The sequence below is a fragment of the Sardina pilchardus genome, chromosome 8 (assembly GCF_963854185.1).
Source record: "Sardina pilchardus chromosome 8, fSarPil1.1, whole genome shotgun sequence".
Lineage (NCBI taxonomy): Eukaryota > Metazoa > Chordata > Actinopteri > Clupeiformes > Clupeidae > Sardina > Sardina pilchardus.
This window is the reverse complement of record NC_085001.1, coordinates 33,744,555-33,768,722: the sequence shown is the minus strand read 5'-3', so window position 1 is coordinate 33,768,722 and position 24,168 is coordinate 33,744,555. Positions and strand designations below refer to the sequence as shown.

General features: G+C 49.6%; 1 protein-coding gene across 6 annotated transcripts in view; it reads left to right on the top strand.

The window, feature by feature from the left end:
- Positions 1-22,190, top strand: part of dmxl1 (Dmx-like 1) — a 39,334-nt gene extending 17,144 nt beyond the window's left edge. For 3 of the 6 annotated variants that reach the window (XM_062543709.1, XM_062543710.1, XM_062543708.1), the window contains exons 20-45: positions 74-184; positions 815-984; positions 1,713-1,810; positions 2,793-2,958; positions 3,826-4,090; positions 4,625-5,751; positions 6,521-6,712; positions 7,749-7,825; positions 9,844-9,965; positions 10,256-10,498; positions 10,937-11,130; positions 11,355-11,500; positions 11,705-11,790; positions 12,585-12,786; positions 13,389-13,506; positions 14,367-14,429; positions 15,258-15,344; positions 15,458-15,579; positions 15,880-16,021; positions 16,514-16,574; positions 16,829-16,956; positions 18,071-18,148; positions 18,262-18,353; positions 18,569-18,621; positions 18,821-19,038; positions 20,610-22,190. In XM_062543709.1, the coding sequence (XP_062399693.1) occupies positions 74-184; positions 815-984; positions 1,713-1,810; positions 2,793-2,958; positions 3,826-4,090; positions 4,625-5,751; positions 6,521-6,712; positions 7,749-7,825; positions 9,844-9,965; positions 10,256-10,498; positions 10,937-11,130; positions 11,355-11,500; positions 11,705-11,790; positions 12,585-12,786; positions 13,389-13,506; positions 14,367-14,429; positions 15,258-15,344; positions 15,458-15,579; positions 15,880-16,021; positions 16,514-16,574; positions 16,829-16,956; positions 18,071-18,148; positions 18,262-18,353; positions 18,569-18,621; positions 18,821-19,038; positions 20,610-20,834 (4,586 nt within the window). In that variant the 3' untranslated portion in view covers positions 20,835-22,190. The remainder of the gene's footprint in view (positions 1-73; positions 185-814; positions 985-1,712; positions 1,811-2,792; positions 2,959-3,825; positions 4,091-4,624; positions 5,752-6,520; positions 6,713-7,748; positions 7,826-9,843; positions 9,966-10,255; positions 10,499-10,936; positions 11,131-11,354; positions 11,501-11,704; positions 11,791-12,584; positions 12,787-13,388; positions 13,507-14,366; positions 14,430-15,257; positions 15,345-15,457; positions 15,580-15,879; positions 16,022-16,513; positions 16,575-16,828; positions 16,957-18,070; positions 18,149-18,261; positions 18,354-18,568; positions 18,622-18,820; positions 19,039-20,609) is intronic. The other 3 variants (XM_062543712.1, XM_062543711.1, XR_009940038.1) reach the window with 2 other exon arrangements.
- Positions 22,191-24,168: the final 1,978 nt, after the last annotated feature.

Below are 24,168 nucleotides of genomic sequence, written 5' to 3'. Positions count from 1 at the left end.
GTCCTGAGCACTGTAGCTTGTGGATGTGTGAATGACGTGTGTGTGTGTGTGTGTGTGTGTGTGTGTGTGACAGGTGGCGAGACGCTGGACGACTGTGGCCTGAGGTTCCTGCTGGCGGTGCGTCTGCACACCTTCCTGCTGACCTCGCTGCCCCCTGCTCACCGCGCCCAGCTGCTGCACCAGGGTACGCACAACTGACCCCACCACACACTGCCCAATCACCTTGCCTAAGGGCAGATACAAATACACACACACACACACACACAACTCTCTACTGAACAGTTATACGCTCACTATTCCACAAAACACTCCCGACTGTCTCGCGGTGATATTGCAGTTCAATTAAAAAAGCTCAATTCTGTGTGTGTGTGTGGTGGTGTGTAGTGCACCCAGAGTGTACATGTGGGCATCTGACTGCTGTGCATGTGTGTGTGTGTGTGTGTGTGTGTGTGTGTAGTGCACCCTGAGTGTGATCTGACTGCAGTGTTGCGCTGCTCTGTGCAGGGCTGTGTGTGTGTGTGTAGTGCACCCTGAGTGTGATCTGACTGCAGTGTTGCTCTGTGCAGGGCTGTGTGTGTGTGTGTAGTGCACCCTGAGTGTGATCTGACTGCAGTGTTGCTCTGTGCAGGGCTGTGTGTGTGTGTGTAGTGCACCCTGAGTGTGATCTGACTGCAGTGTTGCTCTGTGCAGGGCTGTGTGTGCGTGTGTAGTGCACCCTGAGTGTGATCTGACTGCAGCGTTGCTCTGTGCAGGGCTGTGTGTGTGTGTGTAGTGCACCCTGAGTGTGATCTGACTGCAGCGTTGCTCTGTGCAGGGCTGTCCACGTGCCACTACGCCTGGGCCTTCCACTCGGAGGCGGAGGAGGAGCTGCTGAACATGCTGCCGGCGCTGCAGAAGGGGGACCCCGCCTGGGCAGAGCTGCGGGCCATGGGCCTGGGCTGGTGGCTCCGCAGCACCCCACGCCTCCGCCGCTGCATAGAGAAGGTGAGGCCAGGACTGGAGCACTTCTCTTCTCACGCATTGGCAGGGGTAGTAGCCTTAGTCTCAGTCCATTTCAATGCTGTCGCTACAAGTTGTGCTCCAATTCAGAGGTGGATTTGTGTTCAGTATTGTCATTTTTACTTTAGTGTTGGAATGTGCTTGTCTGCAGAGTCTAGATTACCATTTGCTCTACGGTAAAGTTTCATGGTGAATAGATAGCTTAGTAGATGTACATGTAGCACACAGTCAGGGGTTCTGTGCTGATGAATAATTTGTTTCATTCCAAATGTATGTATTCTTCTTCCATCACACACCATGTTACCTTTAACCCTCTGGGACCAGTGGCAGTGTTTGATGGTGTAGCCCCCATCCATGGCTGAGCCCTTGGGAGCACTGTGGGGCGTTAAGGGGAGTGAGCTAGAGTGCTGAGTGCATGCGTGTGGAAGACATGGGCCTCTCTGGCCTCCTAAATGATACGCCTCTGCTCCTTTTACAAGCTGTGCAATGCAAACTCATTTGTTGAGATGAAATGTGTGTTAGATCAAACCCCCCTGGCACCCTCCCAGACACACACAGAGCGCTTTGATAGCGCCCAAATGCCTTCATCTCCTGCGTAACGAGCCTGGCTAAGTGGGGCGCGTAGCGTAGCGTAGCGGGCTTTAATCACGCTGCCCTGAATAGAGAGTGCCGACTCACGTCCTGCGCGGTGCCCCCCCGCTGTGCTCCTGCAGGTGGCCAAAGCAGCGTTCCAGAGGAACAACGACCCCCTGGACGCCGCACTCTTTTATCTCGCCATGAAGAAGAAGGCCGTGGTGTGGGGCCTCTACAGGTACACACACACACACACACACACACACACACACACTAGAGCTTAGATCGGGCCCAAAAAAATCAAGCCCGAACCGGCCCGAGCCCGTGCACGTTGTGTCCGAGCCCGGCCCGGCCCGACATATTAACTGTAATTATGAGCCCGAGCCCGATTTAAACCCGACACTTTTTTAAATGCGTGAGCCTTATAACTGACGTTCTCAACTACAATTACGAGTTGTTTGAACTACATAAATCTGAATTAGGCCTATCTTAATGAATAATGAAACAAGGACTAAGCATGTAAACTTCGTTGTTTGTTTATTCTGAAATGGATCACAAATGGATCCGAATGAAGAAACGCAAATGCCAAAACGAAACGCCAACGCAAATGTTGTCACTGTCCACGACTTGTTCGAAACTCTTCCATACGTCCGACTTTCCTCCAGACTTGCTCAAAGTTAATTCTCCTGATTTAATTTTCTTCTTTATATCGTCCATCTCCATGTTGCGCTTAAGCTAGGCCACACAATGTTCTACAGCAGAGCAGCAGTGTGATGCGTGCCAGTGGAGGAGACCGTGCGCATGATGTGTTGCATTTTGTAACTTGCAACTTTGTACACATTTGGTTACTTAAGCCTACTTTGCTAAAATATATATTTAATATTTCGGATAATGGCATAGTCTCCCCACCCAGTTAGGCTAATAAAGAAATTATATATATTTTTAAAAAACACAAATGCTTGATCAAAGGCCCGACCCGGCCCGGCCCGAGGATAGTGGCGGGAAATATCGGCCGCGGGCCGGGTCGGGCTCGGGTCGGGCTCGGGCTCGGGCTCGGGCAGAGAATCTAACCTCTAACACACACACACACACACACACACACACTCTGGTATATCCATATCCATATGAATATATATAACACATAGATGTGTAACACACTTAAATATATACCTTGTGTGTTTCATGGAGCCACTAAAAATTTTTTTGCGTTGGTGGTGCAGGTCCCAGAAGAATGCCAAGATGACGGAGTTCTTCAGCCATAACTTCAGTGAGGACCGCTGGAGGAAAGCAGCGCTGAAGAATGCCTTCTCCTTGTTAGGAAAACAACGCTTCCAGCACTCTGCTGCCTTCTTCCTCCTCGCAGGCTCCCTCAAGGATGCTGTGGAGGTAAACACACACACACCGGCACACATACACACATACACACACACACACACACACACACACACACCGGTGTGAACTCCTGACTGAACTCACCCACTCAAAGTAACATGAGTGGGATTTAGCAGATACTTTCATTCAAACAGTCAGGGAAGCGTAGCAGAGGGGAATCAAACACTGGGTTGACATTACCACTGCTCCTACACACACACACACACACACTATTCAGAGGCAATTCAAGAAGTTCCAGGAGATCTTCAGTGATGATCAGAGAGTGCTCACAGAGTTTAATAATCACACAGAGGAAAGGTCTGCCAGACACCTGTTGAGCCCATTGCAGGAAAGCGTTTATCTTTGAACTTGAGAAGAGTACAGAATTGTCATGTGCCACCGCTGTGTTGTCTCAGTAGTGTGTAACGGCGTGTTGTGTTGTGGCTGCTGTGTTCAGGTGTGCATAGAGAAGCTCCAGGACCTGCAGCTGTGTTGGCTCAGTAGTGTGTAACGGCGTGTTGTGTTGTGGCTGCTGTGTTCAGGTGTGCATAGAGAAGCTCCAGGACCTGCAGCTGTGTTGGCTCAGTAGTGTGTAACGGCGTGTTGTGTTGTGGCTGCTGTGTTCAGGTGTGCATAGAGAAGCTCCAGGACCTGCAGCTGTGTTGTCTCAGTAGTGTGTAACGGCGTGTTGTGTTGTGGCTGCTGTGTTCAGGTGTGCATAGAGAAGCTCCAGGACCTGCAGCTGTGTTGGCTCAGTAGTGTGTAACGGCGTGTTGTGTTGTGGCTGCTGTGTTCAGGTGTGCATAGAGAAGCTCCAGGACCTACAGCTGTGTTGGCTCAGTAGTGTGTAACGGCGTGTTGTGTTGTGGCTGCTGTGTTCAGGTGTGCATAGAGAAGCTCCAGGACCTGCAGCTGGCGCTGGTGATCACGCGTCTGTACGAGTCGGAGTTTGAGATCTCGTCCACGTACAAGCGCATCCTGCAGAGGCACGTGCTGGGGCAGGAGCAGCACATGGCCCCCCACGCCGACCCCTTCCTGCGCAGCATGGCCTGCTGGGTACTGGACCGCTACAGCCGCGCCCTGGACACTCTCCTGGAGCCGCCCACCTCACCAGGGGACCAATCACATTCCACTGAGCACAAGCAAGGTACAGTCTCACAATTTGCGTCAAGCTCACTCATGCTGACTGGTTGGGGGAAAGAATGTTCCAGAAGGTCTAATTTAATTTAATTTCAAAACATTACACATGTCTCATGGCGCTTTACAGAGTGTTAAACATTCAAAGAGAGCCCATGAGTAACAGGGACAAGGAAAAACTCCTAAACTAGAATTGGAGACACATATAGGAAGAAACCTCGGACAGATCCACGACTCAAGGGCCCAACCCATCTGCCTAGGGTCAGTTACAGTAGAGTAAAGTCATTTGTAGTATCAGAAAGTTAAAATAGTCCAGTGTAGGGAATAAATTGTCATTAGTAATTAGTAATTTTCGGAAAGTAGTGGGTCGCTAGGATGAACCACAGCAGGCGATGGTAGGGCAGTCAGAGGGATGGGACTTCAGGTGTGATGAGGGCCAGGCACAAAGATGGTTGATGACTGGTAATGGTTTACCTCACAGGTGATGTATAGGGGAAAGGGAAGAGGAATAGAGTGTGCATAATATATTGTGCTGTGTCCTCAGGGCCAGTGGCCATGTCTCAGTGTAACCCTGAGGTGTTCAACTTCTACACGTACCTGCGCACTCACCCCCTGCTGCTGCGGCGGCACCTGGGCTCGCGGGAGAGGCGCGGCGGGCTGACGGCCGAGGGCCGCGAGGAGGACTCGGTCACGCTGCTGGAGCGCCGCCTCTTCTTCACCGCCGCCTACGCACACCTGCAGGCCGGCTGCCCCCTGCTGGCCCTGGAGGTGCTGTCACGCCTGCCCCGCGCCATCAAGGCCAGCGCTCCCGCCCCGCTGGACGCCTCTGACCACCAGCCGCCGGCCGAGCAGGCCAGCGCCGCCACCGAGCCCGACTGGTCGCAGCCGCTCTTCAACGGCTTCGGCTCGGCCTGCGACTCGCCGTCCTCGCTCGACCCCAGCCGCTCGGACTCGGCGCTCAGCCTGGACTGGAGCCAGCCGTCGGCCAGCATGGCGGACGAGCCCCTGGAGCTCAAGTGGGACAGCGACAAAGACGAGGACGAAGAGGACGAGGAGGAGGAGGAAGAGGACGGTGAGAAGAGGCAGGCAGAGGCCGCTAAGGCGGACGAGGCCCGGGATGCGTCCGGCGTGGGGGCCTTCCCCGACCCGTCGGCCGCGTCCAGCCCGGCGCACCCTCCCTCGGAGGCCGTGTCCAGTCCCGCTCCGCTGGCGCTGGCCGGCGAGGACATCCTGGCGGCGCAGCTCAAGTTCCGCGCCTGCCTCAAGCTGCTGACGTCCGAGCTGCGCACGCTGGCGTCCGGCTGCCCTCTGGACGGGGGCCGTCTGCGGCAGCAGCTGGCCGTGTGGCTGCAGCGCGAGGTGGAGGCCCTGGAGGGCTGCTGCGGCTACAGCCCCTGCCCCCCCACCCCACAGGCCTCGGCGCCGCACGGGGAGAGCCTCTTCTCCCTGTCCCCTGTGGCCGAGGCCCTGTCTGGGGGAGCGGCGGCGGGCCGGGCCGGGGCCGGGGCCGGGGCGGATGCTGTGCCAGCCCAGGGCAGGAGGCAGTGGCTGCAGAGGAACCAGCAGCTGCTGAGGATCTTCCTGAGCTACTGCAGCCTGCACGGCTCCCATGGGGGAGGACTGGCCTCAGTCCACATGGAGCTCATCCTGCTGCTGCAGGAGTCCCAGCAGGTGACCACACACACACACACACACACACACACACACACACACACACACACACACAGAGTCAGTCCACGAATTGATACAGGCCCACATGGTTTATGCACCCATAAAAATCATTTAGCTGCTGTAAGAGTGCCGGTAACTCCCCAGCTCTGATTCTCTTGTTCTGTGTTTTCCAACATGAGTTGATATAGTCACGTAAGCAGTCATTTGGAGGTTTTGGAAAAATATGACCTTGTGCTTTAGGAAGTTGCTATTATCTTCAGAGAGGGGGCGCCAGTGAGCTTTGTGAGCAACTGCTTCAGAATAGCAATTTCAGAAACTCTCTCTCTCTCTCTCTCTCTCTCTCATACACACACACACAAACGCGCACACACACTTTCATTTAATGCTGAAGAATAAAATGATGTTCTCTCTCAGAGATGGCAGGGTAGTGTGACCTGGAACTGTCTGTTGGTTTCTTTGACATTCTTTTTGTCAGTCTTTCTGTGGAGATCACTTCAAACTAGAGCTCAGTAGACTTGTGGAGTGAGATGTAAACCAGAGAGCATACTAAAATAGGAGAGAATATCTGGATTTGGACCGCACACACACACACACACAGCCCTATTCATGGGTTTCATCAGGTCCCTTTCCACAGATGTATTAATCAGGCACCATGCAGTCTGCATTCCTAATCTCTGTGCTTGATTTTGTGCACCTGTGGGAAGGGACCAGATGAACCCCGTGACTTGCTTGCCCCTTGTGTGTGACCGCTGTGCGTTTTGCCCTGTAGGATGACCGTGTGTGTTCAGCGGTGATGAGCCCTCCTCCTCCTGCCACCATTCCTCTGCTGCTGTCCTGCATGGGCGGCTCGCGCACCGTGGTGGCCAACCCCGTGTCCCACCTGACCAGCCTGACGCACGACATCCTGCGCACCATCAACGCCCTGGACTCCCCCCCGCACCCCGACTCCGTCAGCAGCAAGGTAAAGCCAGGACACGCCACGGCCACGCCCATAGAGTCTGGCCCTCTCGGCACCAATCAGAGCTGCTGCTCTACAGTAGGCACCGCCAGCTCTGGCTCCCCCTGCAGCCCTCTATTGGAGACGGCTCTACACTCCACATTAGTGCGCTCTAGCACAAGGAGCAATCCCAATAACTGACATAGGATGGAAATATGATCCTGTCCTCAGTGAGGTGTTAGGTGCTCATGGACAAGTGAAAACATTTGGTTTTGGGCTGGTTGAGCATAAACCTGTTACTGAATGAATGTGTCTGCAAACGTTGTGGAGATGATGAATTATCAATACCCACAACCTCTACGATCTTGTTTCCTTTGCTGTGGTTCTGCTTCTGGCCATGCAGATTTTTACAATACCATTTCAGATGTACCCAGACCCATTGTGCATTTCTGCTAACACCATGGCCCTGACAAACATGCACTAAGTGGCAGGATTTCTGCCATTCTGTCACTCAATATTTACTATGACTGGTTGATTTAGTTCATTTGTCACTGTCACAAATGGTCAGTGTTCCTGTCCCTGCTTACAAGAGCATCACATGTAATTGACCAAAATAAATGCCCAACTCTCTCCTCTGCAACCTGACGGTCACTTCTGTGCACTTGACCGATGGGAAATCACCCCGTCCATCTGCTCATCCATCTGCCTGTCCAGTGTCCAGCTAGCCAATCATTTTACTATTTTTCTGGCTGCCCCAATATTCTTTTTTAAATGTATTGATCTAGTCTGAATTTAGTTACATGCCTGGAAATAGCTGAATTTCAACAAGAAATGAACAAACTATTCCAGAGTAGCAATCTTTTTGTTTTTCACTTTCCTCAAAATGAAAACTGATGTCACTGGTTTCCTCTTGGCATATGTCTGTGTGAGACAGGTGTGAAGATTGATAATACATTGTACATAGATATGTAAATACATCCATTAAAAGAAGATTGATCATTGTTAGTCATGATTAATGATTGATGATTGTATAAGCCTGTGTTTTGTCTTGTCTTTGCAGATCTATGTGATGCATGCGTTGGCTTCCTCGCTGTCTGCCTGTATCTACCAGTGTCTGTGTGATGGACACCCGTACAGGTGAGTCATGGACGCCTCTCACTGGCCCCTTATGTCTGCAGTGGACCAGCTGCCCCTCCACTCTTCTGGACATGCCTACAGTACCCATAGAATCACAAGTAACGTCCAACAGGTGTTTGTCTTCAAGGCCACCGCCTATGGTTGCAGAACTGCAGACATCTCATTTTTGCAATGAGTGCTTCGGTGCATGTTGTGCCAGTTACGGACAGAGAGTGTTTAGCTCATGCTGTTTGGAAAGGCGTAGAGGCTCCCACATGAGTGCGCCAACACTTTGTCACTGGCCCACACTGACATTGTTAAGCGACCAGCGTTGGATAAACCATGTGTTTTATTGAGTGGCTACAGAAATAGAAGTGAATCATACTGGAATGGTGGCAGTGGCAGAGTTCAATGTTGCCTTGCGTGTTTGTGTAAAACAATGGAACCTAACGGAATTGAGTGTCAAAAGTGGAGGTGTGTGTTTGTGTGTGTGTGTGTGTGTGTGTGTGTGTGTGTGTGTGTGTGTGTGTGTGTGTGTCTGGCCTGTAAATCCAAACGCAGCGTAGAGTCCCTCAGAAAGGCTCTTTGTCAGAAAGTGTGGAGTGTTGCCTCAGCACCAGGCCCCATTAGGCCACACCTGAGCACCTTCACACAGCTGCAGCTGGTCCCACAGGCACGGCAGCTTACGCAAGCCTCTCCAGCTCTCGCGCACACACACACACACACTTTCTTTTATCGGCATGTCCCTTCCCGTCTTTGTCTGGCTGTCTATCTCTGTCTGTGTGTCTCTCTGCCCCCCCCCCCCCCCCTCTCGGTTTGTCAGTCTCATTTCTCCTGAGCGCTGGGCTTCTTCATCCTGACGTAGAGGGACCTCCAGGGAGCCTGTTTGTGCTCCAGCCGCTTAATCTGCATAATTCATTAAAGTGAGTTGAAGAGGAAAATCCTTCAATTCCATTTTCTCATTATGAGGGTTGAGCTGAGAGAGCGCGGTGCTGAGCGGAGCTGACTTGACTTGAGTGGGCTCAGAGAGAGAGAGAGCGCGGCCGCTGCAGGGACAACACCGCTGCTGCTGCTGACCTCTCCTGCCCGCTGTACACACACACACACACACACACACACACACACACACACACACACAACCTGACCACTATATCCAGCTGACCGATGGACCACTGACTGCTCTTCCTCATCACAGGCACGGATCTTGCTGGTGCTGTGGCTGCCCTACATTCCGTGCTGATCTGTTGTCTCTGTTCTTTTGGTCTCTTCCTCCTGTCACTCTCCTCTCGTGTGCTCTGTGCTGCGTTCACTCCCCAGCGCTCCTCTGGTGACCTACATTGCCTCAGCGTTCTTCTCACCTCCGCCTTCACACTCGTGCCACCCGTGCACTTGTTAGGGTTGGGATTGGGAATTCTGTCTGGCCTCACGCTAGATCCCAAATCTGCCGTTTGACCCAATCACTCTCGGGGGTGACCGTCATCTGACCCAGGAGTCATGTGACTGCGGAATGGCCCACGGCCTGCCGTGACATTTCAGAGTGAGAGATTCTGCACAGAAAAGGCTCCTCTGTGCGCGCTGGCTGTGGGCTGGCTGCTTGATGACGGCAGACAATGTGTGCTTTGATTAAAGCGCTTTTCCACCGCGTCTTGTGAGAAATCCAAATCTGCTCTGTCATGTTTGCGTTTTGAAAAATGGTCTCAACGGGGTTGCAAATGAATCACTAGCTTTTCTGGGGAAATGCAGGTAATGAGCAATTTCAGAGTGTGTGGCTGTTCTTACTTGTTTATTCTGCGGCGTTGTTCTCTTCCGTTTGCCATGTCAGTGTTGAGCTCTTCTAAAGCATCAGTTGCTGGAGACATGAAGCACTCCCCAGTATGCGCTGTTTATCTTCTGAAGTCTCCTCTACTGCTGTTAGATCCCACACCCTGATGCTTCTCCTTTCTTAAGGCACAACTCATGTGTTGTCCCACAGGCCACCTCAGCCATGATCAGGGCTAATCGTGTGTGTGTGTGTTTGTGTGTGTGGTTGTGTGTGTTAGTCAGGTGAATGGCTTCATGGGACCAGTGTACCAGAGCACGCTGCATTCCCAGCACCTAGCAGGTCGTGGCCTCAGCACAGAGGAGACCATCCTGCCCAACACCCCCCCAGCCCAGTGGCCAGGTAACCAGCATTAGCTTTGAATGGGTGCTTACTGTCCAAACTATCCACTATACTCATCCCAGTGTGCCAGTGTGATACATACATACTGTCCTGGGGTGCGTGTCCCAAAACCTGTTAGCAACTTAGTTGGTTTGCAATAGGAAATGGCATTGCATTTAACTTAACCACTAACTATTACTACTACTAACTTAGTTAGCAACTCTGGGTTTGGGAAAGGCCCTGCATGGTGGTTGTGGTTGACGTAGTGAGTGGCTAGACATGTGCTGCTGTGTCTGTTGCGCCCCCTGCAGGCGTGGCGGCGCTGGTGCGTGTGCTGAGCGCGTGCGGCGGGGAGGAGGGCCGGGCGGGGCTGGGCGTGCTGCTGTGCGAGGTGCTGACGGCCGTCTTCCTCAGCCTGTTCGTGCATGGCCTGGCCACCCACTCCAGCGCCCAGCTCTTCCGCGTGCTGGCGCACCCCCTCAACAGCAAGCTGTGGGTCGCCGTGTTCGGGGGAGGGGCGCGCCTGCCCTCCGTCACCAAGGACACAACCCCAGGTGAGTGGGCCAGGGCAGCCTCTCTCCACAGCTCTGGCCCTTTCATTATTAAGAGTGTGTCATTAATCATGCAAGTCAGCTGGGGGGGATGTTCATGATGCAGGTAGGGTCATGAAGATGAGTCAATAGGCTCATTCCCCTTCATGTAGGCTCAGTCCCCTTCATGTCTAAAAGAGACTATTTCTGACATTCTGATGTGTCTTCCAAACCGGAATAGTACATATGTCATGGTTGAAAACGTATCAGAATGTCAGAAATAGTCACGTCTGCAGTGGTCTGTGGTAAGATGGCTACATGAAGTGGAATGATCCTATTGATGTTGGTGATGGTGTTAAAGTAAATGCTAGAGACATGATGGAGTGGATGGGAGTGCATGAGAAGAGCAGATGTTGGCGGCTGGTGATGCTGATGCTGATGTGTAACTCTTGTGGTGCTCAGTGGCCGTGGCCCATGAGGAGGCGGACAGGAAGCAGAAGCGCTTCCGCCTGCGCTCCTCACGCAGCAGCTCCAGGGAGGCGCCGGCCGAGAGCCCGCCCAGCCCACACAGCCCGCCCGCAGAGCCCCGCCCCTCCAGCGCCATCGAGCGCTTCGTCCCGCCCGAGCTCAGCATCTGGGACTACTTCATCGCCAAGGTCTCGCCTCCCTCACATGCACCTACTCACTCACACAGCCATATAGGCATCAGTCGGCGTTCTCTTAGTGAATCAACTGTCTGGTGAAGATAATGAGAATTGTCCTCTGATCCACCATAAGTGGTCAGTCGTCTTGTTAGGTAGCTGCTGATTGAGTTAGTAAGTGGACCAAATGTAATTAGTCATCTAATGTGGGAGTGATTTGTTTGCTGTTGTTCCCACAGCCGTTCCTGCTCCCCTCAGACAGCAGGCTGGAGTACGACTCTGAGGAGAGTCTGGGCAGTGAGGATGAGGAGGAGGAAGATGACTACACGGACGCCTTCGACTCCAGCTCACCTCTACGAGAACATTCCAACCACAACTCCTACAGGTGCCCCTCACTTAGAGTATACTATTCAACTCCTAATATAATAGAAATATTAGATATCATTGAATAAATGATGCAAAATGTACAAAAATAATAATAATACAAAATGTGAAAAGAAATCGCTATAATAGTGTTCTGTTTACTCCATTAAATCTCTGTTTGGTCGAATGACGTTGGATGTGCTACCACATGCTCTTGTCCTAACAGCTGGTGTCTAATGCGTCTGGCCATGGTTCAGATGGTCCTGTCCAACCTGAGGTCCTTCTACCCCATGGCAGGCCACGACCTCATGGGTGAGCATCCAGGACCCAAGGGGGTGATCTTAGTCTGTCGGGTGGAGGGTGGTGGAGCTCAAACCAAAAGTTCTCACAGTGCTACCAGTGCTGTCTTGTTGAGGTCACGTTTGCAATTAGTTTTGTGGACATCTGATTTCCTGAGTCCATGAGTGTAACACACCTGGCTGTGGCTCATGTTGTGCTGTGAGAGGATGATCTTTCCTGGAGATGAACTGTGGGGAGTGGAGTGGAGTGGCGTTACCATAGAGACTGTCTGTAAACAGCTGCCTCTGTATCACAGCACATCCCTGCAGGATAGATGTGCTTTAATGTACAGGGCTCATACATTATTCATGAGTGTGCTTGAATCTATGGATGGAGGTGCTCCCTTGTGGTAGGGTTGTCATGGAATACATTTGTTTATGTGTGTGTGTGTGGCTTTATGTGGCATTAAATGATGTTTGTTTGTGGTCTGTGTGCTTATACAATATTTATGAGCGTGCAAGAGTGTATGTATGATAAGCTGGTCCCTGGGAAGTTTTTGGTAATATAATTGTATTTGTTTGGTGTGTGTGTGTGTGTGTGTGTATGTTCATATATGTACAAGTGTGTGTTTTCTCTTTTGAGGGTGTGTATACTTTGGTATGAAAGGTATGAACGCCTTATATCATGTGTCCATGGTCTTATAGGTAAGGTATAGTTTATGTATATGGTTTGCCTCGTGTATGTGTGTAAACAGTGTACACAGTCAGACAGTGTATTGCTGTGTATGTATTTATGGAGTGTGTGTTTATCTGTGTGTGTGCCATCAGACCTCCCCGTGGGCTCTCCACTGTGCCATGCCGTGCTGAAGACCCTGCAGCGCTGGGAACAGGTGCTCCTCAAGAGGCTGGAGATCTTCGGAGGGCCTCCCCCCAAGTACATCTCCACCCATCCCCACGAGGACAGCTGCGCCCCTGGGCCCGCTCTGCTCCGCCACAAGGCTCTGTATGAACCCTCCAACACCCCGTTCAGGTACACCGCCTGTTACTTACCACCGCCTGCATTATTCAGCAGAATTATGAAACAACTCTTTGTTGCTGAGGTGCGTCATAATGACTTTTAAATGATGAATGCTTTGAAGGAATTCTTGATCAGTCTAATGCATATGTCTAGTAAGCTGCCTGTATCCGGGGGAGGGGGTTTGAAGCCTCACTGAAGCGCATGTGGGGGCCTGTGGCACTGTGACAGGATGCAGATGCCATGCACACGCTCATTCCCCAGGGTTGGGGCGCATTTGTTTACAAGTCATGTGATCACCCTTGTGGCTGCTTCAAAGTTTTACTTCAAGTTTGCAGTTGAAGTTGTTTTCCACCTGTCCTAAGCTGTCTCTGCTTTGACCAGGCTCTCTGGATTTGGGCTATTTGATTAGAAGCGAATGTGAATGTGAGTGTGAGTGTGAGTGCGAGTGCGAGTGCGAGTGCGAGTGCGAGTGCGAGTGCGAGTGCGAGTGCGAGTGCGAGTGCGAGTGCGAGTGCGAGTGCGAGTGCGAGTGTGAGTGTGTGAAGATGTGTGGTGGAGAGGAGTATTGTGCTCTCCTGGTGGTCAGCTGATGGCTCTGTGGTGTTGTGCTGCAGGTCCCAGCAGCACGCTGCTCTGCCGGTGCGGCGCCTGTGGCAGTACCTGGTCAAGCAGGAGGAGGTGCAGGAGACCTTCATCCGCAACATCTTCACCAAGAAGAGGGACCAGAACGAGGTACCAGGGCCACACCCACTCACCTGCCTACTCACCCACTCACCTGCTCTCTCTCTCACACTCACTTACTGTACCTGTACCTTCTGACACGCCCACTTACTTGAGGTGGTTTGTTGGTTGCCTATGAAGTCAGTTCTGCCCCACACACACAAAGACAGACAGTTAGCTTGATCACATGGGTTTGGGCTACAGACACTTAGGCCTTAGATGAGATCACCCGTGTGTTAAATGTGAAATTAAGGGTCACTCTCCTATATGACTCAGAATGAATGATTTGCATGTCTTGTGAAATCAGAAAATATTGATTATTTTTTTAGCATTGGAATGGTGGTGAAAGAATGATTGACGAGTTGTTGGCTGTTTTTGTATGACTTGTATCTGTTCCAATCATTTGTCTTGTTTGTCATTGTCTGCATGACCTTTTTGGTGAATAATCTCATGATGACTGATACCAGTGTGACTGCTCTGCAATTCTTAGACGAGATGGCTGGTGAATAGGATTTGAAATGAGAGTAACGTAGACCACGCAGTGCCACAGAGCATGACAGTGCTGTGTTGGAACATGCGTTGGAATGACCACTGGGACACAGATATGAAAAATAATCTTACAGTCTGAGGTGTGTGTGTGTGACCATGTGTGTGAGGACCACACAGCTGAGCTGTAGTCTGGCCACATGGTCGTCACACTCTCTAACCCAAAGCTGCAGTCACTCACCTGTCGCATGTGTTGTAACTGTATGTGTGCGCTGATTAACTGCCTAATCTGTGTGTGTGTGTGCGATTGTCTTAATTTGTGTGTACTGTTGATCCTGCATGCCTCATCACCTGTGTCTCTTGTCTGATGTCTCGTTTGGTTAAAGTCGTTGGAAGACGGCAGGGATTATGGGAAATGTTCAGGCGCGGACGAGCCTAACCTCAACCAGGTACTGCCCTACTGACCACCACGGGAACAGTGTTGGGAGCTCGGGGGGAGAGCGAGAGCGAGAGAGAGGCGCTCAGCCGCCAGCAGCAGTGGGGAATGGGGTGCTAGTAGCAGTGTGTGTTCTCCTCACTGAACTCCTGCTGTGCCCAGTCAACACACAGGCTGTGTTCTATTTGGCATTGGGCTACGGCAGAGCATGGGCTATGTTGGAATTCAGTGAGTTGTGAAGACATGTAAGAATGTCATGGAGCTGGGAGATGTTTGGTGAGTTCTTTCAAGAGCCCTGATACAACATGTCGACCTGGCTTTGAAGTGATGACATTCTCTGTAGAGCAGCCATCAAACTCATGGGTGGGTGATAACCTGGTGTTAAGTTTTAGGAGCCCTCTTTGCACTCTAGTCACCAGAGGTGCAAGAGCACTAGTACCCAAACAAATGAGCCAGTGGTTTTAGACCTTAACACCAAGTTTCCTCCCCTCAACACAGCTAGCAGCATTAAGATGGAGTTAACATGGGCTGTTCTGGCCTACAGCATCCTTTAGATCACAACAAGCCATGCTCTCAAACCATCTCTAGCACCTGCCTCTGATTAGTGGATACACACACACACACACACACACACACACACACACACACACAGTGTGTGGAATGTCCGTGTGCTGTAATGCTCTAGAGTGTTCTAATCACTCTCTAATAACCCCCAGCACACACCCCCTCACCAGCTCACTCATATCATGTGCAGATGCATGCAGCCGTGTGTTCATGTGGGGGTTGGGGATGTGTGTGTGTGTGTGTCTGGTGTCTCACTGCGGAGGTCTCTGCTGTACAGATTGAGGCAGATCTGGGATACCCAGGTGGGAAGGCCCGCATCATTCACAAGGAATCAGACATCATTACGGCGTTTGCCATCAACAAGGTACGCTCACTCCCACCTTATCCTGGTGCCCTTATCCTCCGTAGCCCTGATCATACTGTGGAGGAAGTGAGCTCTCTGGGGGGTTAACGCTGCTCGGTGTCTGTTTGTCCCAGGCCAACCGGAACTGCCTGGTCATCGCCTCCACACATGACATCCAGGAGCTGGACGTGTCGTCCATCCTGGCCACGCAGATCCTGACGTGGATCGACGACGAGGCAGAAGTGGAGGCCAAAGGGTGAGACATGCGCGCACGCGTCGCGCGCGCACACACACACACACACACACACACACACACACACACACACACACACACACACACACACACACACACACACACACACACACACACACACACACACGGGTAGCAAGGACAGGCTTTTTTTTTCTCGCTCCTACATACACTCTCAAGTGGACACATGATCCTCTGGTGTTTGAGGTATTGTTAGTGATGTGATGTGATGTGAGGTGATGTGAGGTGATTTGTACTGAGCTGATAGTGTAATGGGGGTGTGTTGTATCCTGTGTGTGTTTCCAGGGGTGATGAGTTTCTGGTGGTCCATGCACGAGATGACTTTGCCACCCTCCATGGCACCACCCCCTACACACACAGCAGCCCCGGGACGCCCATCAACCTGCCCTGGCTGGGCAGCATGCAGACTGGCCGAGGGGCCTCTGTGGTGAATAACACACACACACACACACACACACACACACACACACACACACACACACACACACACACACACACACACACGTTCTATTATGCAGATGTATTCATAAAAACACTACACATCAAATTATACAATGCCATTCATTCAAGTACGGCCACATTTGCACACATTAGATTAACCCAGGGCAATAATCATGCATTCAGTTTTATTTCCACATAAGCATTCATGCAAATACATGCATGCTCTTGCACTGACATTTTTCAATTATACATACACATTCGTGCACAAGGGCCCTGAGATACAGATCCACTCACTCCCATAGCACAGGCTAATTTGCACACACGCACACATGGACAGGTACTTCACTCATAGGAACGCACATGTTCACGCATGCTTAAACACGCCGATGAGTCTCATACAGCACTTCCACACATACTGTATCCACGCGTGCTGACTTGTTAGGGTCCTAACTTGTGTCCAATCATGCTCCAATTGCAGCTCATCAAGAGGAACATCAACAATGTGAGGAGGATGGCCTCCCACCCAACACTCCCCTACTGTAAGAGCCACAGCACCCTGCCCTAGACCTACAACACCTAACCCTTTACTAATGACCAGCATGGAGATACTGTAGATGGAAACACCTATTGCATTAGACATATCAGCTTATTTTCTTTTATCTCTCTCTGTGTGTGTCTGTGTCTGTGTGTCTGTGTGTCTGTGTGTCTGTGTGTCTGTGTGTCTGTGTGTGTGTCTGTGTGTGTGTGTGTGTGTGTGTGTGTGTGTGTGTGTGTGTGTGTGTGTGTGTGTTAGACCTCACTGGGGCTCAGGACGGCAGTGTGAGAATGTTTGAATGGGGTCACTCACAACAGATCATCTGCTTCAGGAGCCCTGGCAACTCGAGAGTGACACGAATCCGTTTCAACTACCAGGGAAACAAGGTAATACACACACACACACACACACAGTAAGGGCAACACAGTAGGCCCTTTTACACTGTAGAGACTTTTTGTCTTCACAAACTACATAAGAAGGCTGCCGAGACTGATTACTGTCGAGCAACAAATGCCTTCTGGACAGATGAGAAGAAATTGTATTAATGCTTCCAAATACCATGAGCTTCTAGTTTGTCAGTAAACTTCAGAAGCTAGTACTATATAGCCATGCGGTGTGTTTCATTACTGTGTGCAAATGCAGAATTAAGCCCTTGCAACTGTAGTTCTAGGGGTAGCCTGAGCCTCTCCAGTTAGTAGTCAGTAGGACGGTGCTCTTACAACTGTTGTGTCTGAATGCTAGGGATGTGACGCTCGAAACCGACGTCTCGAATCAGTGTCGAGCTTTTGAAGCGCAAGTGCTTTGAAACGTGGTTCAAAACAACCCCGTCATGTGACCACTGCTTTGAAACATGGTTCAAAACGCCCATGTCATATAGCCAAGGCTAACTGAACCTTCAGTGCATTTCACCGGTGTGGGCAGCTTGCTGCTATGTGGCCGTGTGTTTAATGAATAGTGTAGACTCTGCTTAAGCCATAGCCATGATGGTGGTGTGGTTAGCATGGATGTTTCTGCACAGGAGCCTAGGCTGCTCAAATGTGGTTCACTCCCTGTTTGCTTTGTGAGGTATAGTTTCAAATAATATCTGTTTATATGGTCAGCTTCTTACTTTATTATTAACCACACAGTTACTCTCAGAATGCCCAAAAGGGAAACAAACACATCGAGAGTTTTTATGAGAAGAAAATGATTTAGAGAACATTGGCGGCAGCAATAAGCTTCACTTAGGCCTAAATGTGGCTTGATGTGGTCTCCCATCCAGCTACTGACCAAGGACATTGCTACTTAGATTTCGACTAAGACCATGAGCAAAGGTTACAGAGCGAGCCACGGACTGCTTCTCTGCTACGAAGCATCTGACCGCTTTGTTCCACCATATACAGCGCTGACGCTTTGAAGCCTCAAAACAATTCTGGCACAATTGCTTGAGACGCTGTGGCGTTCAAGGGCATAAAGGTGCGTAGATGTGCGTCTAACAGCCTCTGACTCTGTGTTGGCTAGTTTGGCATTGTGGATGCAGATGGAGCCTTGAGCTTGTGGCAGACCAACACAACAGGGAACACCCCCAAACCTTTCATGGTGAGTCCCACAACACACACACACACACAGGCAAAGTTCTTCATGCTTTGAATGTTGACCTGCGAATAGCAGTGTGTGTATCTCAGCTGTGTGTATGTGTGTGTTATGTGTAGACGTTGCAGTGCCATAATAAGACTGCTCATGACTTCGTCTTCGTGGGCTCATCCTCACTCATCGCCACAGCAGGGCTGTCCACAGACAACAGGTACACACACACACACACACACACACACACACACACACACACACACACACACACACACATTTATTTTCCTCATACATACATTCATGCATAATTGATACAAAATGGCAGGAAAGTCATTTCTGTGTGCCACCCAGGTAAACCCACCAGTAGACTGGTGCTCATTACTGTCTGTCTCATCACCAACTGGCTGTGCTAATGTCTGTTCTCCCCCATAGGAACGTGTGCTTGTGGGACACACTGGTCACACCAGCTAACAGTTTAGTCCACGGTAAGTCCTACACACACATACAGTACACACACAAACACAGACACACAGAAGCGCTCGTCTTTTTGAATGACTCTCAGAAACAGACTTTGTGTATCTATGGTTTACTCTCCCTCTTATGTCAGCTTGTTAATCCAGCCTGTTGTCTTGTGCACGTGTGTCTGCCCCTCTGCTTGTCCCCTCTCTGCTGTGCGCCGCTCAGCCTTCTGCTGCCATGAGACGGGGGCGACGGTGCTGGCCATGGCCCCTAAGCAGCAGCTGCTGTTGGCGGGCGGCCGGCGCGGCTGGATCAGCGTGCTGGACCTCACCCAGCGGCAGCAGCGCCAGAGCTACCAGGCCCACGACTCGCCCGTCAAAGCGCTGGCCGTGGAGCCCACCGAGGCCTGCTTCATCAGCGGCTCCGCCGAGGGCAACATCAAGGTGCGCCAGGGATTGGGCAGGAAGTGGCTCACTTCAGAGTGCTCAGGACATCATTTAGCCCCTATTACACCCAGGGCCCCACAGAATCAGTTTTGAAGAGTGGGCCAGATTTTAGTGTTCTGAAACTATTCTAAAACGTAGCTCTGGTGTTTGATTTTTATTAAAGCCCAAAGCCATTCACATTGACCGCATCTTATTCTGTTACGGTGCCACAAATCGATGCAAAAGTTAGAGTTGCTGCATCTTGGCATTGCTAGGCTAAGAGGTTATGGTTTACAGCAGGGGTCTCAAACTCAAATGAGCTGGGGGCCACTGTAACCAACATCAACTGGTTGGGGGGCCGCATAGGTTGTAAATACTGTATAGCCTACCTATCTAATCAGCATATGATGTCTGGATGACAACTACCTCGAATTATGCACCTCTCAGTAAATACTGAATGTTGCAGTTGAACATATTTGAGCAGTTTTACTTTACTTTTTTTTTGTCATTTCCCCTACATAAGAAATCAACAGCAAAACAGTCAAATGCAAACCAACAACAGTAAACTATGGCTACGCCTACTAGGCTACTAACACAAAGCTTTTGTATACAATGAAGTAGCCTGGTCAAATCAGTGCCTGTCAAGTGACTTTGTCGTTTTTCAGCTGTCTGTAGCGGGTCCAGGACACTATCATCTCAATTACTACTGGCACCTCCATTTATGTTGGGCAGAGGGTCGAAGCATGGTAGCCGGTTAGAAAACACTGTCGTTCACTCAAAAGACGCACCTTCACAGACGCACCCAGATCACTGTCAATTACGATCGATCATAATCTCCAAAAGGCAGACATAGCCTACTTCAGAATCAGATATGTGAATAACAGACCCAAGACCTCATCAAACGTGATTTTTTGTTTCAACATTTGGTGTATTTCTGCTTCAGTTTGTGCAAAACTATGGCCTGCATGCATCGCTTCCGCGTCATTACAAACCGGACGTCTCCTGCGTGTAGTTTGTAATGAGGGGGCTAGTTCGTGAAAACGTTGCTTGAATCGAAACACTTGATGTCTAGCAGGTGGAGTCTAGGCTACAAATGAGATTTGTCACCGTACCTGCCGTCTGTTTTAACCCGTGTCGTTTATCGCATAAAAATACCCTCAAGGGGCGACTTAGGCTACATTATTATTTTGACAGAAAGTTGCGGGCTGGAACATGTTGCAAGTAAACAATTGCTAATTCGTGATGCTGTCACGAACCTGAGCTATGGTAGCGCAGCCATAGAGCCCAGCCCACGATTGTTACAAAATATAAAATGCCCAGATGCATCTGTGCGGGCCGCACTAACATTAAGCTTCGACTTCAGCCCGGGGGCCGCAAAATATCGTCTCGCGGGCCGCGAGTTTGAGACCCCTGGTTTACAGTAATGTCTGAACAGCTAAGGGACGCTGTATGTAAGGCCCAAATCAAAGTGGAATCAATCCCCTCTCATTGAAGTATTGCATGTCTTTAACCACCCCCCATTATCTTTTTTAACAATGTCTTTCTTTTCACACTCTCTCTCTTTCTCTCCCTCCATCCTCCTTGCCCAGGTGTGGAGTTTGCTGACTCAGACCCTGCTCCATTCCTTTCCCAACGAGCACGCGCGCCAGTCTCTCTTCCGCAACCTGGGCACGGGCGTCATGCAGATCGAGGCTGCGCCCTCCAACCAGGTGTTCTCCTGCGGAGCCGACGGCACCATGAAGCTGCGGGTTCTCCCCGACCGCCTCAGCGTGCAGGCCAGTCGAGCCAGGAACAACGTCAAGTTCATCATCTAGAACCGCACCATTCCACAGGTCGCCTGGAGCAGGAACAACATCAAGTTCATCATCTAGAACCGCACCATTCCACAGGTCGCCTGGAGCAGGAACAACATCAAGTTCATCATCTAGAACCGCACCATTCCACAGGTCGCCTGGAGCAGGAACAACATCAAGTTCATCATCTAGAACCGCACCATTCCACAGGTCGCCTGGAGCAGGCCTATCAGCTTCCTCTAAACTGCACTCATCTTAATGCTTCATCAAACTCAATGTGGAGTCCACTCCAGTTGATCAGTGTCTGGACCCTTGGCATGTCATGAGGGGTCAAATCCAACATGCGGGCCATAGCTGCCCCCCACACACTGGGGCATGCACATGGCTGCCTGAGCCAAACCTGTTGGAGACGGTCAGACTTTGTGTACACAGTGCATTGTGGGAGGAATAATCTATGAGGTTCTCCCCCCATGCAGGTTCACTGTAAGAAGTAAAGACAAGATCATGGTAACAGGCTGTTAAAGCACAAGATATGAGATGTCCACCTCAATAAGGAACCATTGAACTGCTATGATTCAGTTACCTTCATCAGAGCCTTAAAGTCATCTGCAATATAAGCTGTCTAGTGGTATATTGTGAGTGTAGCCTAGAAACGAACTGATAAGTGTCCTTATAACCTGCGTATTTTACTATGTTAGTCGGATCACATGGTACAGACTAGCCACATAAATCATGTGGATGTGCTGGGTGAATATCAAGCACACCGATGCACGCTATACTGAAGCTCATTCTCAACATTCATGAAAAAAGCTAAAGGCTAAAAAAACAAAGCACTTTCTCATTGTGGATATTAATTACCTTTTAGACAAAGTAGTGTGCATTTCGTGCACAGTTTATCTTGTATGGTCATGAAAACTAAAATCAGTGATGTGAAAATCCTATATTCTCTTAAGATTTATCCATGTATAACTATCAGTTTTCTAGCTTTACTAGGTGGCTAGCACCTAGACCAGATGGTTGTGTGTGTGCGTGTTTTTTTTTTTTTTTTAATCTGTTAAATAATATAATTGGGTCTGCATTTTTCTTGCTGCCAAAAATGTAACTTAAATAATCATCCTCATTGCCTTGAGAGAATCACGTTATTTGGAGGAGGAGGGCTTACAGACCTTCAGTGTTTATCATATTACTGAAGCTGGGTCAAGGACAAAACAGCCTCACAAACGTGCTTATGAAGTGAAACAGATGGCTTATGTGCGCCAATCAGTAGGATGCTACTAGAAAACTGTACATTTGCTTCCCACGTGGAGGGAAGTAAATGATTAATTTTATGGTAATTATGATTTCTTTGTGTAAATATAGAAGTAAGTAAGGACTTGATGATGTGACTTGAGAACTATTAACAAATGACAGCTTGTGCTTTACATGCTTTACAAAACATTTTCTGTTGAAAATGAGTCATATTTATTAGCAATACGCCTTACAAAGGACTGGCATGCTTTTTGTTTTTAGGTTTTTTTGTCAATTTTATTACACAAATGACATCAACCCTTCCCCTCAGCTTCCAAGCCCAGTTTAGACGGTATACTGCTTAATGATGAAGATATTGAAAACGCCTTTGTGACATTTACTGTAGTTTTTTGTGACGGCGAGTGAGACTGCTGTGAGATTGGACTGCCCTTTCTTGTCGCTGCCCCTGTCTCTGTTACCATGGTGAGCACAACACTACTACATGAGCTGGAGAATGGAGCCATAGTCCTCATTTGGACAGAGCAGGAAGTGACTCCCTCTCCACCTGTAGCCTCTCCTGCGCCTCTCTCCCCCTCTCAAATCTTACAAATGTGAATATACTCAGAAGAATCTAATTTTATAAGTATAAAGATGATTGTAAATCTGTCTGTAAAATATGCATAAAATGTAAAGATATAATAAAATCAACTTGATTCAACGTTAAAAGAGATTTTCATGGCAGTATTGTGGTGTTATTGTACTGACTTTTTTTTTTTTAGACAGACAGACAGACAGACAGACGGGGGAAGTAGAGATGGTTGCAGGAGGTGATGGGAATGTAGTGTACTGATTATCTTTAACTGGTTACTTGTATTCCATTCTGCACATACTTGGGCTGCATGACGCAATGCGATTTTCAATGGGTATTGTAGATAATGATTGGCCTATCCAGTGAAGCATCAAACTGCTGCTTATTTCTGTGAGGCTGTGCCTCTGTCAATGTAAATGAGTTGTATGAATCTTCTCTGCTGGAAATGCAGTGGACTGAGTCACTTGGATTGGTCTGTTAACTAAAATGTTGACAGTGGGGACAAAGACCTGAGTAGGACATCATTTGTCACACTCTGTCACACATGCGAAGCAAGAAAAGAACGTCAGGCATAAAAGATGTCTGTTTTGTAAGACTGGGTACATTATTTAAGTAGTATCAAAGGGTGGCCAACTGAGAAGTCCAAAGATAGTTTGATGACTGAGAATGATTTAGTATGAGTGAGACTGATCCAACCGGCAACAACAAAGACCAAGAGCTTACCATGTGTACCTGTGCCTATACAGTAGTAAGGGTGGGATACCCACACAAGCACTGACTACAGCCACAGACTAGAAATGAAGTTGTGTCTTTATCATTTATTATGCCAGAGAGGAGAACAGCATACAAGTGAAGCGCTTGTCAACAATCTCCTGATGGTCCTCACAGACATGTTCAAGCACATTCCACCTGCAGCCATACAAGCCCTGTGTGGATTGGTTCCTGTACTGTTGGAGAGGAACTTTGGGCAAACATGACTTTTGTTCTACTTAGAACATGGGCTGTTCATTGGTGAGTTGAGTGTTTTCTTACCCTAGGTGTGGATAGTAGGATGTGAACATGAAAGCCTTTGTCATCAGTGAAACTAAATCTTTAAACAAAATGACCTTGTTCTATAATGTGACCTGGGGGATACACCTCCCTGGTGGCATCAGGTAATGATGGCTATATTAATAGGCTACTGTATCATTATTCAATTTCATGGCAGGCAGGTGCATTCACCTACATGCTGATTCACCTACATGTATATCATCACTATTTGTACACTAGCTCTTTGACTGTGCCAGAGTGGAGCACTGGAGACAAGCATGATGACTCATACACAGGTACTGCAGGCTTGACTTGGATTCAGACTCTTACTCTGGTGACGTGGCTTTTGTGACCTAACTACAGCACTGATCGGCAGAGTGGAAATAACTTGCACATGACATGAGTAGAAAGAGGATGCACTTTATTAGTTTGATTCATTCCTTCCCGGGCTCTCAGGTGCTCCTCAGTCCCACATAAGAGTGTGGCCTTGCTGGAGAAGAGCCTGTTTAT